The 15260-nt window shown below is 47.1% G+C and overlaps 1 protein-coding gene across 9 annotated transcripts in view; it reads right to left on the minus strand.

Moving 5' to 3' along the window:
- Slc38a10 (solute carrier family 38 member 10) overlaps nucleotides 1–15260 on the minus strand; it is a 52648-nt gene that overhangs the window by 14735 nt on the left and 22653 nt on the right. For 8 of the 9 annotated variants that reach the window (XM_040750166.1, XM_005069822.3, XM_013113316.3 and 5 more), the window contains one exon: nucleotides 14731–14837. In XM_040750166.1, the coding sequence (XP_040606100.1) occupies nucleotides 14731–14837 (107 nt within the window). Of the gene's footprint in view, nucleotides 1–8100; nucleotides 8336–14730; nucleotides 14838–15260 lie in introns of those variants that run through there. The other variant, XM_021227017.2, reaches the window with a different exon arrangement.

The raw sequence follows: 15260 nt of genomic DNA on the forward strand, positions 1-15260 counted from the left end.
ACTTCTCACCCACCAGTGGAGAAGGCCTGGGAGAGAGCAGCGCGTGGGCTGGAAGACAAAGGGTTGCGCTGCCATCGTGGAATTGGTTCCCTGATGAGAACAGAGCCCAGGGGACTCTGACAGGCCCTGGTGTGCCCTCCTCTATGAACCCAGGGAGGCAGGCTCTCCTAAATGCTCTGGACCAAAGATAAAGATGTTTGTTGGTCATTTTATTCAAGTTTTTTTTTTTTTTTTGGTTTTACGAGACAGGGTTTCTCTGTGGCTTTGGAGGCTGCCCTGGAACTCTATAGACCATGCTGGCCTTGAACTCACAGAGATCCTCCGGCCTCTGCCTCTCGAGTGCTGGGATTAAAGGTGTGAGCCACCAATGCCCGGCCAAGGATGCAATTTTCAAAAATTCTTATATATTATAGAAGCTCATGGCCAAGAATTTGATTTGAGTTTCTTTTCAGAAGAGACTTTGGACTTGAGCTTTTTTTTTGTTTTGTTTTGTTTTTTTGTTTTTGTTTTACGAGACAAGGTTTCTCTGTATTGTTTTAGAGGCTGTCAGTCCAGCCTGGCCTCGAACTCACAGAGATTAAAAGTGTGCACCACCACCGCCCGGCTATGCAAGTTATTTTCAAGGGGGACTATCATTCACCAATCCCATGGAGACTACAAGGAAGGGCAGCATTTCATCCAGGACTCTGAATGATTTATTTCGACCTTCAGGAAAAAAAAGAAAAAAACACCCAGAAGAAAAGAAACGTTAGCTCTGCTGATGCTGGCAGACAAGCTCCCTGGAACACTCCCATTAATGGCCAGGTGTGGGAAGCGGAGGCAGGAGGATCTCTGTGGGTTTAAGGCCAGCCTGGTCTACAGAGAGAGCTCCAGGACAGCCTCCAAGCTACACAGAGAAACTCTGTTTTGAAAGACTGCAGGGGAGGAGAGGCTGGGGGGGAGGGGGATCCCAGTTATGATCTGCCTTGAAAAATGAGTTCACATTACAAAGTTCTCAAGACAGAGTGGAGCCAACAAGAGGCCCCCAACCCCCACTTGCCCTCCACTTCCTGAGCAACTGGGAAAGCCAGCTCAGACCAGACGGACACACTGAGAAGGGCAGTAAGCAGCAGCGAGTTCCACAACTTACACAGGGACTGTGCAGTGAAGGGTAACTGTGTAGTGTATTGCAACCACATCTACTGGACCCAGACAACAGACTCAGCTCACCTGGTGCTTGAGGGGCCTCCTACCTTAAGGTACCCCCAATTTCCTTTCTGATAACAGATGCTGACTCCTGTACCCAAGAGCACAGGCCAGCAGGATGCACAATCACACTGTTTCTTGAGACCGGGGAAGCAGGCTCTGCGTGCCGCCGTAAGGACGTCTGCTGGGCACCACAGACGCACACACAGCTGACGGTCTGCAGCCTCTCCTTGCTGAGCTTGTACTCGTCCTGACAGATGAAGCAGCAAGCTGTTGGCTCTGTGAGCATTGGCCTCTGTCTGTGCGACTGCTGGCCAGCTCTGCCTGGCCCACGGTCATGCGCACACCCTGTCCTCTGAAGACGCAGCAAGATCCAGGGGAGAGCTCTACAGCTACTCAGCTTGAGGAGTCGGAGGAACAAGCAAGGCTAAGGCAGAAGACTGCCTCCTCCCCTGTGGTGACGGCCTCAGCAGTGAGTGCACCTGTCGGCAAACTCCTACTGAACTCTCAGGGACACTTGCCAGAGCCACAGCCAGAGCAGAACATACCCAAGACAGCACTCGGTGCTGCTGACTGCACACACGAGGCTTCTGTTAGTGAATGCAACCAAGCATGAACTAACTTCCTGGCGTAGTGTGGGGGGCCAGAGGTCCTGGATACTCCTGGAGCTGCACGAGATTGAGGGTCAGTGTCCCTGATTACCGACCATGTGCAACACAGTGGTAAAAGCTCCTTTGGGTTTCTGAGCAAGGAGTTCCAGCCCTGTCTTCTAACAGTCAGCCCCAAGGAAGGCTAGAAAGTCGGGGAGGGGTATCCATCCCAGAGTAGCTTCAGGCCCAGGAGAAGACCAGCACGGCCTCAGCTCTCAGCACTGTGCTGCAGCTTCCTGCAGCGGAAGAGCCGCTTTTGAAGCGGGGATCTTGGTCGATAAGCAGGATCCGGTGTGCCAGACATCTGATTTCACAGCACCCTGCTGACGACAATTCTGGCATCGATCCATCTTAATGTAGTCCAGAGCCAGCCAGGAGAAGAGGCACAAATCCACCCCCTACAGCTCAGCTCAGGCTTGGGAAATACAGGGCTCTGAACAAGGTACCATCCACAAACATCCTACAGCCCCTCCCCCAGCCACTCAGGGCTGCAGCTCCAGGACTGGACAGGCAGAGAACGCACCTTTCTGTACTGGATAAAAAAATTCAGAGACAGAACATACACCCAAGGCCAGGCTCCAGCTACGGTGCCTGTCAAGCACCTCACCAGGGCCAGCAGTGTGGGTTTGCAGGCCCCCAGCCTCAGGCAGCCTCCAGGACATAGGCTGACCTGCTGATGCTCACTGCTACTCCTGCAGGTGTGCCCGCTCACACTGGCCCAGGACCAGCTGCTTCCTGGAAGGGTGGCAGGCAGTCCACACTCCACACGCTGCTCCCCTGTGGGCCTTTCTCATAGGAGGAATCCACCCCTCTTGTGGCTTCCCTGGGGCTCCGGCACCCCCTGCTGGTTTCACAGCAGAAGAGGATGAAGCCACCCAGCCTCTTTCAGGACTAGAGATGAAAATCAACTCCGGGTGAAGACAGGGTATTTTGTTGTTGTCCACTAGAGGCCACTCAGCCTCATTCAGGACTGGAGATGAAAATCACCTCCAGGTGAAGGCAGGGTATTTTGTTGTTGTCCACCAGGCCATTGTCACACACTCTAATTATTCTACCTCCAGCCACCTTCACACCAGCTGCCCAGCAGGAATGGACTCCCTTTCTGGCTCCTCATGAGCTCCCTGAGCAGAGAGCAAACCTTGCACCTGCCAAATGCTCAACCTGTCCTTTCCGTAGGAGCAGCTAGAGTCCCCAGGACAGGGCCCACCTCCCAGAGAGTCTCAGACCCAGCCACACCCATATCTGGCACCCTCACACAGACGTGCATGCAGGCAAAACAATGCACGCAAAAAAATAAACCTTAAAAAAAAGTCCCAACTAAACCCATACATCAAGAATATATTATATAACACAAATATCTTTCTGTGAGCCACCATGTGGGTGTTGCTGGGAATCAGGTAACGAGACTTAGGTGAGTGAACCTGTTAACGGTGGCTACACCCATTTGGGTGTGGCTTCAGGCAGCCAGAAGGGGATGGAAGAAAACTTAAGACATGGCTTCCTTTGCACAGTCTTTCTCTTGGGTCAGCCAATCCATTAGGAAGGGCAGAGAAGCGCTCCCGTGGTTCTTGATACTTTTCCGTGTAAGTGTTCCCCAATAAACACCCATTTACCACTTATTTTGGGTCTAGTGAAGTCATTACACTACACCTTCAAAATGGTAGGCAGATCTCTGTGACTCAAGGCCAGCCTGGTGTACAGAATGAATTCCAGGACAGGCAAAAGCACACAGAGAAACCGTCTCAAAAAATGGAAAGACAAAAGTAAAAGATGAGTACTAAAAAAGCCATGTAAAGATGGAAAAAACACAGAAAGTCTGGATACTGTATGCTATTGTGTTGTCTTTGAATTGTTTGATTGCTGGGGGGGGGAGCAACAGCTGCTAAAAGACATTTGATTATAAATGCTGCTGGATTAATCCAACCTACATATTTTGAAAATGCTTTGACTTCTAAATTTAAGTAGAAGGACAGGTTACTCTGGAAAGGAGATTTTTTTTTAGTGTTTCTACAGAAAATGAAAAGCTGTAGATTCCTTCCAGACTAGTATGGTTTGATGAAGCAAGACCCCTGAAACAGTGGCCCAGTGATCCAACATCCAAAAAACAGCTGCAAGGATGCAGCCTTGCAGACCACTACAGCCAGGAGCTGGCCAGGTTCCTGTGTTTTCTCATGATCCCCATGGTTTTGACAGCATCCCCAAACAGCAGGAAGCAGTTTTGAGAGCAGTATGCCCAAATTCCCAAATATTGTTTATAAATGTTTGTTTTCATTTAAATTGGGTTGGTTATAAATGCTTAATGATCACAACCAATCTCTTTTTAAAGGAGAAGGGGGAATATGATATAGAAATGAATACTTTGTATTGGAATGGATTTTCATTTACTGATACAAATTTAAGATCAATTTGTTATACGTATATTTCTCCTCTTGTTTAGGTATTGTGTTTAAATAGCTCATTTAAAAATGTAATATATAATTAAATACAGATTATATATAGTCACCTATAATAGTCCAAACTTATAGTTATGTTAGTTAGGTTTTCTTCTAGATAAATAGAGATATATTTCAATTGGATAGGCATTCTTCAAACCTTTCAAAGACCTACAGAACATGGCATTTAAAATGGTTTATGATTTTTCATGGCAAAGAGACACAACTGCTCCTGGCAAAACCAATTACTTCAGAGAGGAAGCTGGGGATCAAAGAAACTCATTATGGAGTTTTCTTAGACATGGTAGAAATAGCCATTTGAGCAAGAAGCTGCTCTTGCCTGAACTGTTTGACTATATGCTGTAGAAACTGGGCATACAGGACCCACAGGAAAATGACTGCTGAAACAACATGGGACCGTCCTGCAGAGTTCCGGCTTCATGGAAGAGTCTCCCACAAAAAATAAAAAATAAAAATAAATAAATAAAAAGAGTCTGCCACACCTTCTACAGGACACAGAGAAAAATGACTGACAAACTGCCAATACAGGTGGGACAGTTTCAAATTTCCTGCTTTGCTGAGATGCCCCAATGTTACAGAGGAACTTCGGGTGACTGTCCAGGCATCGAGATGTCTCTGTCCATTCTAGAGTTTATATATTATCCTTCTGTGGTCTTTGATGGAGTTGAAGACAGATAGTTATAGTTACAGATTCCCTTAGTTAAGATAAAAGATAATGATAGGATATTTTCTTTAAGTTTTGCCAAATGTTAATGGACTAAATATTGTAATGATAGTTCTTTTTTTCTTTCTTTTTTGGTTTTTCGAGACAGGGTTTCTCTGTGGCTTTGGTCCCGGAACTAGCTCTTGTAGACCAGGCTGGTCTCGAACTCACAGACATCCACCTGCCTCTCCCTCCCCGAGTGCTGGGACTAACGGCATGAGACACCACCACCTGGCTGTAACTATAGTTCTTACTTGATAACTGTTTAAGGTAAGACCTTTCTTTTTTTAAAGACTTATTTATTATTTACATAGTGTTCTGCCTACATGCCATAGAAGGGCACAAGATCTCATTATAAATGGCTGGGAGCCACCATGTGGTTGCTAGGAATTGAACTCAGGACCTCTGAAAGAACAGCCGGTGCTCTTAATCTCTGAGCCATCTCTCCAGCCCCAAGACCTTTCTTTTTATTTAGACAGAAAAGAGGAGATGATGGAGGTTGTCCTTCTGTATATATGTTTCTCTTATTGGTTAATGACTAAAACACTGTGGCCAATAAAGCAGGAAGATAGGAGGGACTAGGACAAGGAGAATTCTGGGAAAGGTAGGCAGAAAGGGACTGCCCGCACAGTAGCCATGTGGCCTGCCAAAGGAGTAGCAGGTCCAGACCCTTCAAGCCAAGACCATGTGGAAATACACAGATCAATAGAAAGGGGTTAATAATTAAGACAGAGCTAGCCAATAAGAAGCCCAAGCCACTGGCCAACAGTTTTATAACTAATATAGCGTTCGTGTGTTTATTTGGGGCTCTAGGGCAACAGGATTCCCATCAGGTCAAAGAACCTTTCGTTACACTCAGGTCCTCTGAAAAAGAAATATACTTTGGCAGGGACGGACACACACACACACACACACACACACACACACACACACACACACACACACACACACACACAGGGTTTCTCTGTGTAGCTTTGGCTGTTCTGGAACTCGCTCTGTAGATCAGACTGGCCTCGAACTCAAAGAGATCCGCCTGCCTCTGTGTCCCAACTGCCAGGATTAAAGGTCTGCGCCACCACACCCAGCTGAGAAGTAACTCCCCTGCCCCTTTCTTTAATTTTTAGATTTCTAAATTTTATGTATGAGGGCTTTGCCTGCACGTATGTGCACCATGTGCATGCCTCGTGTCATCTGAGGTCAGAAGCTCACAGATGTTGTGAGCCACCATGCAGGTGCTGGGTCCTCTGCAAGAGCCACAAATCCTCTTAACTGCTGGGCCAACTCTCTAGCCCCAAGATCTTTCTAACTAGGATTCCCTCCCACCCTATCCTCCCCAAAACACATAATGGGGTTAAAAACTAGGACTTGACAAACTAGGAAAACCATCTGCAGTCTGACAGGTAATGGGTTCATCTCCTTAACCTCACTGCCAAATTGCTACATCAAGTTATGGCAAAAAAGCTGGTGTCACACTGGTTTTCCCATTTAACTACAGAGTTAGAGGAAAACCCTGAGGTCAGCCAGGGAGGACATGGGCAAACAACTCCAGAGAACAGGGTAAGTACTCAGGGACAGGACAGAGCCCAGGACACTCAGTCAGTAGAACCAGACAACACAGTCCACAGTCTAGACTCCAGAATGACTCACCAGGTTGGGCACTGAGAACTGGGAACATGGGCTCCAGCAACCACAGCTTAAAGAAGGGAACAGAGCCCCACAGAAGTGTGCTGCCCTGGGGTACACCATTCTTCGGAGGCACAAGCTGGCAGAGGGCAGAGCATGCAGGGAGCAGAGCGGCTGCCAAGATGATGGCTAAGTGAGAGTCAGCTATGTGAGGGCTAACGACATCTAGCCAAGGTCCTAGGAGGGAGGACACACTGAATGCATGTTTACTCCAGACAGCTAGAGCCCCCACCCATGCTGTTATAGGACACACCAAGGGTCACATCACTCAGAACCTCTGTAGTTCCTAAACCACAGTGACTGGAAAATACCAAACATGCCAGCAGACAGGACTAAACGACAGAAAACTAAAGACTAAAAATGGAACATCAATCACAACTGAGGGCAGCCACTCCTAGATTTACAATGAGGTTGTATCTTGATGAATCTAACCTAACCAGAGACGACCTAACACTGGAAACAGCAGCTAATGCCCTTGGGCTGACCATCTATCTGCCTTAGCTTCCTGTCTGTTGTTGTGATACAACACCCTGACAACAGCGTGACTCACAGCTCCCAAGTACAGTCAGTCCACCATAACAAGACAGGCCTGGCGAGAGCTTGAGGCAGCTGGTCGACTGCACCCTGGGGCAGGGAGCCGACTGAGATCAATGCTCTTGCTCAGCCCAGGTTCTCCCTTCTACACAGTCCAGCTCCCAAAACCAGGGATGGTCCTGGCCCACTACTGGAATGCTTATTCCCACCTGACACGCACAGAGACTGACCTAATCTAAATAACCCATCACTTGCACACACATGCGTGCCTGCATGTTTGCACATGTGTGTGTGTGGTGCATGCATGTGTGTGAGTGCCTGCCTGCCTGCCTGGAGGCTTGTCTCACAGGTGACTGACTACAGGTGCTGTTGAGTTGACAACACTAACCATCATGCCCTGAGTGTCACTGACTCCTCTGTAGTGGGTTAGAAAGGAGTTGTAACTTGCCATTGTTGCGGGATATTTGTTCACACTGTGTGAGGATATAAAGGGAAGAAAATGGGAATGAGGGATGAAAAGAAAGAAATGGGGGTATAGGAATGACAGGCTAAAAGGGTAGATTATTGAATCTACCAAAAAGCAACTACCAGTTTCAAATATTTTACACTGGTATGGATTTTTGTATATTGATACAAATTTAAAGTTATTCTTGTTATACTATATACATTGTTTCTACTCTTGTTTAAGGTATTGTACCTATGCAGTTCATTTTAAAATGTAAAGTTCTAGTCCTTGAAAGCTACTATTATAAACTATTTAGTATAATTAAGAAATGAAGGTTAGCAGTTAGTCATCTATAACAATCAAATAGTCATATTAGGTATGTTTTCAAGGTTAAACAGATACATTTTAGATCGGGAGTCTTCAAACACTTCAGAGATCTACAGAGTATGGCATTTAAAATGTTTTAATGACATAAGACTTTTCATGACAGTGAGATACATCTGCTCCTGACAGCACCAATCTTCTCCAGAGAAGACGATGATCATTAAAGAACCTCCATACAGAGTTGGCTTTCAATGTGATAAAGCTAGTCACTGGGCAAGAAACTGCCCTGGCCTCCACAGCTGACAGTGGGCAGTTCAACTTGGACAAGCAGGGCACAAAAGAAGTTGACTGCTGAACTCTGCTAAGACAAGGAGGGTTAGGGTTAGGGTTAGAGTTAGTCAACCTTCCCCAAAGAGCAAGGTCCAGGTCCAGTGACAGAAAGGGTAGAGAATGATAAAGGAGAAATGCCAGAAGTCAACCTTTGGCCTTCATACACACAAGCAAACACAGTACACACATTGATAAATAATGACCTGGTGTGATTGGAGCTGCCTTTAATCCCAGCAATCAGGAGGCAGAGGCAGCCTGGTCTACATAGTGAGTTCCAGGACAGCCAAGGCTACATGGTGAAACCCTGCTCCGAAAATGGATGGATGGATGGATGGATGGATGGACGGACGGACGGATAGATAAAGCTGGGCGTGGTGGTAAATGCCTTTAATTCCAGCACTTGTCAGGCAGATCTGAATTCCTGGCCAGCCTGATCTACAGAGTGAGTTCCAGACAGCCAGGACTACACAGAGAAATCCTATTTCAAAAATAACAAAACAAAAAAAACAAATGGAAATTCTTGCCTATACCAACAGCCAACAACCTTGACTTTGTAAGTAGCTGACAGGATAGCATCCGCCCTTACATGTTTGCTCTTGCACACCGGAGTGTGAGGAGTAGGACACAAAGACTGCTGTGACATCAAGGCTTGGGATGGGGGTGGCAGTCCTACATGGCAGAGGGTCACACTGCACCAGCAATCAGGAAGCAGAGAGACAGTCCTGATGCACAGCTCACTCACTCCTCTCTAGTCAGAGCCCCAGACCCCAGCACACAGATGACAATCAATTTAGCCACATCCCAGCTTGTCTCCTGCGTGATTCTAGATCCTGTGACAATCAATTTAACCATCACAGGGACACACCCACTCCCCAAAGAGTAGACAAAGCTAACCTGAGCAGAGCAGAGCTAAGCCCTACAATACCACCTTAGGGGAAGTGTTTCCACAGATACAGGGGACACTTCACAAGGTACAGCATCAACTAATAACCTAGCTTCAGACTGAAAAGCAGAAACTGAAAGAGCTACAAGGAGAAATCAATCTAGAATTAGGAATTATTTTACCTTTTTTGTAACGGGCAAGATTTTTAAAATATTAGTACAAAAATGTCAAATCTGAAGACCTCAGTCTGTGACCGTAGGCCTAAGCCTTCACAGAAAAGGCCAAACATCAGACCATAAACCACACTTCAACCAATGGCAAAGGGCCGAAACTCTCCAGTGTGCATTCCAAGAGTTAACTAAAACCCCCAAATACACAGAAAGTGTTATGCTTTGGATTTGAAGTATTCCCCAAAAGGTTCATGTGTTGCATGCTTGGTCTCCGATTGGTGAAGCTAACCACCAAAGGAGAAAGGCTCACAAAGGCTTTGCCTTTATCGGGGATGAAGTCCGACAGAAGGTGGTGGCATTACACTGGGAGGTGGTGTCCCTCTCTCTCGCTTGTTCTCTCTGCTTCTTGGATGCCATAGGTGAGCAGCCTCTGGCACACAGCCATCACTGTAACAACTTTAATTCATACCTAAAGATGAGGCCAAGGACCACAGCCCAACCCTGAGACTGTGAGACAAAATACATCTCCCTTCTGAGCTGCTCTCTGGAGCACCTGTCACAGTGATGATGAGCGTAAGCGGCTGTGGGCAACAGGAGTCAGAAAACACTGAGGAGCTAGGGAGGAGGAGACTCAGCACACACCGATCTCTCAAGAGGCCTGAGTTCCATTCCCAGCACCCGCGTCGACAGCCCGGAATCCCAGTTCCGGGGAACCAACGCCTCTGGCCTGTGCTAACACCTGTGCTCAAACACAAACCCACATATATGCACATAATTTAAAACTGGAAGGAAAATACTGTGAGTTGAAGGATAATGTCACCTCTTCATTCCAGTCTTGATGCAACACCAATGAAAACGCCAGCAATTATTCTGGAAGAAACCAAAAGGCCATTCTAGGAGTTGGTCAAGCATGCAAAGGACCACTGATGAGAAGGACACCTTGAAGAGGGATAGACTGGTATACCTCCCACGGCCAGCCACACGGAGGGAAAGCACAAAGGCTCAGGGGGACCAGCACACCAGTGAACAGAAGCGTCCCCACAGCCTAGACAGACAGCAGGGCTGAGGAGGACACAGCAGGGGACAGTGTGGATCAACTGGACAGCCACATGAGTCCTGCCTCACTGAAGCTGATCCCAAGTGGGGTGAAAGATAAAAGCCACCAGAATAGATCTTTAGAACTTAGGGTAGACAGACATTTCTACTTTTCTTAAATAGAACCAAAAAAGCACCAAAGGGGGAAAAAGTCAATAAACTGGGCCAAAGTAAAATTCAGAACTTCTGTCACCAAAAGACGTCCAATTCCAAGTAAAGTAACTAACCCTGTAACCCAGCACCTGGACTACAAAAAAAAAAAAAAAAAAAAGATAGGAGCCATCAAGATGGCTCAAGAGAAAGACTGGAGAGATGGCTCAGAGGTTAAAAGCACTGGCTGCTCTTCCAATGGTTCTGGGATCAATTCCCAGCACCCACATGATAGCTTACAACTGTAACTCCAAGATCTGACACCCTCACACAGACATACATGCAGGCAAAACACCAGCACACATAAAGCAAAAATAAAGATAGCTCAGTAGACTAGGGATACACAGGTTCAGTTCCCGGCACCCACATGGAGACTCACAATTGTCTATATCTCCAGTTCCAGGGGATCTGACACCTTTTGGCCTCCATAGACACTAGGCACACCCATACACATACATCAATTAATTGATAATAAATCTGGCCGGGCGTTGGTGGCGCACGCCTTTAATCCCAGCACTCGGGAGGCAGAGGCAGGCGGATCTCTGTGAGTTCCAGACCAGCCTGGTCTACAGAGCGAGTTCCAGGACAGCCTCCAAAGCCACAGAGAAACCCTGTCTCGAAAATAAATAAATAAATAAATAAATAAATAAATAAATAAATAAATCTGAAAATTTTAATTAGATGGGGCAAGTGAGATGGCTCATCATGCAAAGGTTAAAGCCTGGCAATTTGAGTTCAATTCTGAAACTCAGATGATGGGAGGAGATAAATGATTCCACATGAGAGCACATGTAGACAAAGTATATAAATGTAAGTGAGAGAAAAAGAGATGTTCTCAGGAAGAACAACAACAAACCCAAGTATGAAGTAAGTGTGTGAGTGTGTGTGTGTGTGTGTGTGTGTGTGTGTGTGTGTCTTTCTAAAAAAAATACACCACTAGAAATCTGGAGATTAAGGGTGTAGGTGTTTGGTTAAGACCTCTAGATGTCTCCAGTCTTTCAGCTGGACTGAATATGTCTGCATGTAAGCATGTTTGCATTAGAGACAGGATCTCACCATGTAGACAAGGCTGGATTCAAACTCACAAAGATCTGCCTCTGCCTTCCAAGTGCTGCCATTAAAGGTGTATGTAACCATGCCTAGCTTCACCAACCTTTAGATTTATTTATTTATTCCTTTATTTTGTGTGTATATATGTCCGCCTGAATGTATGCATGTTAGGTCAGAATGTTACATGTTAGGAGTGCTCTTAGCACCTGAACCGTCTCTCCAGACCTGACAGCTACAACTTTTACAGATCTGCTCACCATGGGCACCCAAAGGGACATTGGAGCAGTGCCTGACTAGATATGACGTGTCATACCACAGTGGGACAGTGGTCGGTGTAATGGCTGATCTTGGTTGTCAGCTTGAGTGCATCTGGGATCAACTAAACCCCGAGCTGCTCTGTTGTCCTCTGAGGGATTTCCTTGATCAGATTTGAAGAAGACCCACCCTGATCTGTGCCACAACCTTCTGGTGGCCCACATGGGACACACAAAAAGCTTTGCCTTTGCCTGCTTGGTCATCTGTCCTATGTTTTGGCATTCCTTCACCACTCACTATCAGAACCTACTTCTTCAGAATTCCAAGAAGACTGAAGACCTGCAGCTCTCCAGGAATCCTCCAGAACTCCAGCACCAGACTGGGAGTGCTGAACCATCCAGTCTCATGAACTGAACACCTCCAGATTCTTGGCCTTTCCACAGTGAAACAGCCACTGGTGTTTCACCAAACAACGGCCAGTAAGTCATTCTTTTTTTCTTTTTGGTTTTTTGAGACAGGGTTTCTCTGTATTGTTTTGGAGCCTGTTCTGGAACTCACTTGATAGACCAGCTGGCCTCGAACTCACAGAGATTCGCCTGCCTCTGCCTCCGGAGTGCTGAAGTGCTGGGATTGAAGGCGTGCACCACCACTGCCTGGCTCAGTAAGCCATTCTAACAAGCTCCTTTTACTATAGATATTATCCTATAGTAAGCCATTCTAACAAGCTCCTTTTACTATAGATATTATCCTATAGTAAGCCATTCTAACAAGCTTCTTTTACTATAGATATTATCCTATAGTAAGCCATTCTAACAAGCTCCTTTACTATAGATATCATCTTACAGTAAGTCATTCTAACAAGTTCCTTTTACTATAGATACTATCCTATTGTTGGACTACCCAGACAACAGCTGGTAAGCTACTCTAACAGGTTCCTTTTACCATAGACATCGTCCTATCAGCTGCACTTCTTCAGAGAACCCTCACTGACACGGTAGGTTAATGTGGTGAACGGCATGTACAAAGCCTTCATGTAGTGATTTTGACCACTACACAAGACAGGCATGAGGCCCCACTGTATCAAGCTAGTTCCACCAAAGTGAAAAGAGGAACCTTTGAGATGCAAGGTTAGATGATGAGAAGAACTCACAGGGAACTTTGGGGTGGCAGGATATTCAATTTGCCCTGGGTGATGGTTTTTGGCTAGGGTCACGCTGCAGAAATATGTCAAGCTGTATGTAAGAACTACATTTTTCTACATACATACTGTATTTTTTCAGTGTATGTGTATGTATATTTGCTACTGCTACGTGTCTTCTTCAACTGCTCTCTACTTTGTCGAGACAGGGTCTCTCACTGAGCCTGGAGCTCTGATTTAACTGGTCTAGCTACCCAGCCTGCTCCTGGGACACGGTATCTGCCTCCCAAGTGCTGGGATCACCAGCTGCCCCAGCCCCCCGGCTTTTACGTGGGTTCCTGGAACCCGAACTCCAAGGCTCATACTCGTACAAGTGCTTTACCCACTAAGCCACTGTCCAAGTCCACACGTTACTTCTTCTTCCCTTTTCAATATATAATTTATTTTTATTGTATGTTCTTCGGTGTTTTGGCCTACATGGATGTCTATGTAAGTGTGTCGGTTCCCCTGAAATGGGAGTTACAAACAGATGTGATGTGAGCTGCTAAGTGGGGCACACTTACACATCTACCAGCGTGTATCAGTAAGCAAACACCCAACCTAAAAGGAAGCAAAAGCACAGGCGGTTCACAGAGAAAGAACGTAAGTGGCATTTGTGCCCATGAAACAGCTTTTCCACTCCCTCTGTGGGAGCCAAAAGTGCAGATGAAAATGCTGACAGGGTGACAGACACACCTTGGAGCTGTGACCTCCCCAGGCACAGGGTGAAAGGCTCCCCACTCTGACCAGAGATCTCACTTCTGGAATACTTTCTATAGATACAGTCTCCTGTACATGGAAACACCTGAGGGCTGTAACAGCAAAAGGCAGGAGGTGGCTGCCTGGGAAACTAGGCTATGGAGTTTTTCAGTTAAAAGAGAAGGCAGTACCGGATGCTCACACCCGAGGCTGAGGAGCAACCTGCTATGGACGCTGAGCGAAGACAGCAGGGAGCGGCAATACCCACAAGACAAAGAGAAAGAGCTGGAGCACGCACACTCACGTGCACACATGTTGTCTTCCTGAGACCCCGTGCACCAGTCAGCAGTGGTGCTCTCTGTGGGAGTACCGAGGGGAGGGTACACATCACAGTATGAGCACACTTTACTGTCGCATGCTCAGGTGAGGAAGAGTCCTGATTCACACGGGGCGGAGACTAAGCCTCCTGCTTGGCCTGTTTCCCACGGCTCCTTGACCGAGTATATTTTGTGATACGACACTGAAATTGAGTGGATGGATTCTGTCTAAAGATGCTGGGTGCTGACTGTATCCCACTACCTCTCCTGACCAGACTGACTGTCTAAAGACGCTGGGTGGTGACTGTATCCCGCTACCTCTCCCTGACCAGACTGACTGACTGTCTAAAGACGCTGGGTGGTGACTGTATCCCGCTACCTCTCCTGACCAGACTGTCTAAAGACGCTGGGTGGTGACTGTATCCCGCTACCTCTCCCTGACCAGACTGACTGTCTAAAGACGCTGGGTGGTGACTGTATCCCGCTACCTCTCCTGACCAGACTGACTGTCTAAAGACGCTGGGTGGTGACTGTATCCCGCTACCTCTCCTGACCAGACTGACTGGTCAAGGGCCAGGCCATGAGGTGGGCAACACTCACCTTCATTCAGGGGAGGGACACACTTACCTGGGCTGAGGGGGCGCTCTTGTGGGCTTTCTTATAGATCAGAGCTGGGCAGATGAAGCAGATGAGGCTCCCCATTGTCGCCCCTGTGAGGCCAAGGATGGTTTCCACTACAAACGAACAGACAGCAAGGCGTGACTGGGAGACTGCTCACCTGGCATAAGGGTAAATAGGGTCACTGAAAAGGCTGCCCATTGCTATATCCAAGGGGCTCCACCACCACCTCCATATTTCTCCTCCTCCTCATACACTAAGATGTGTCAGAACAGAGCAGCCTGGGAAATTCTGACAGCTGTCTGAGTTTGAGGCCAGCCTGGTCTACACAGTGTTCCAGGACAGCCAGGGTTACACAGAAATGGCCAAACACAGGGGGTTTCCTCTCAAAATCAGGCGTTGGCTCCACATGGCCTAGTACACTCTATCATCACTTGGCAAGTAACCTAGTGCCTTGTCCTAAGATATGTGTGAAAGGCCGGGCAGTGGTGGCGCACGCCTTTAATCCCAGCACTCGGGAGGCAGAGGCAGGCGGATCT

The sequence above is a fragment of the Mesocricetus auratus genome, unplaced genomic scaffold, assembly GCF_017639785.1.
Source record: "Mesocricetus auratus isolate SY011 unplaced genomic scaffold, BCM_Maur_2.0 Super-Scaffold_100007, whole genome shotgun sequence".
Taxonomy (NCBI): Eukaryota; Metazoa; Chordata; class Mammalia; order Rodentia; family Cricetidae; genus Mesocricetus; species Mesocricetus auratus.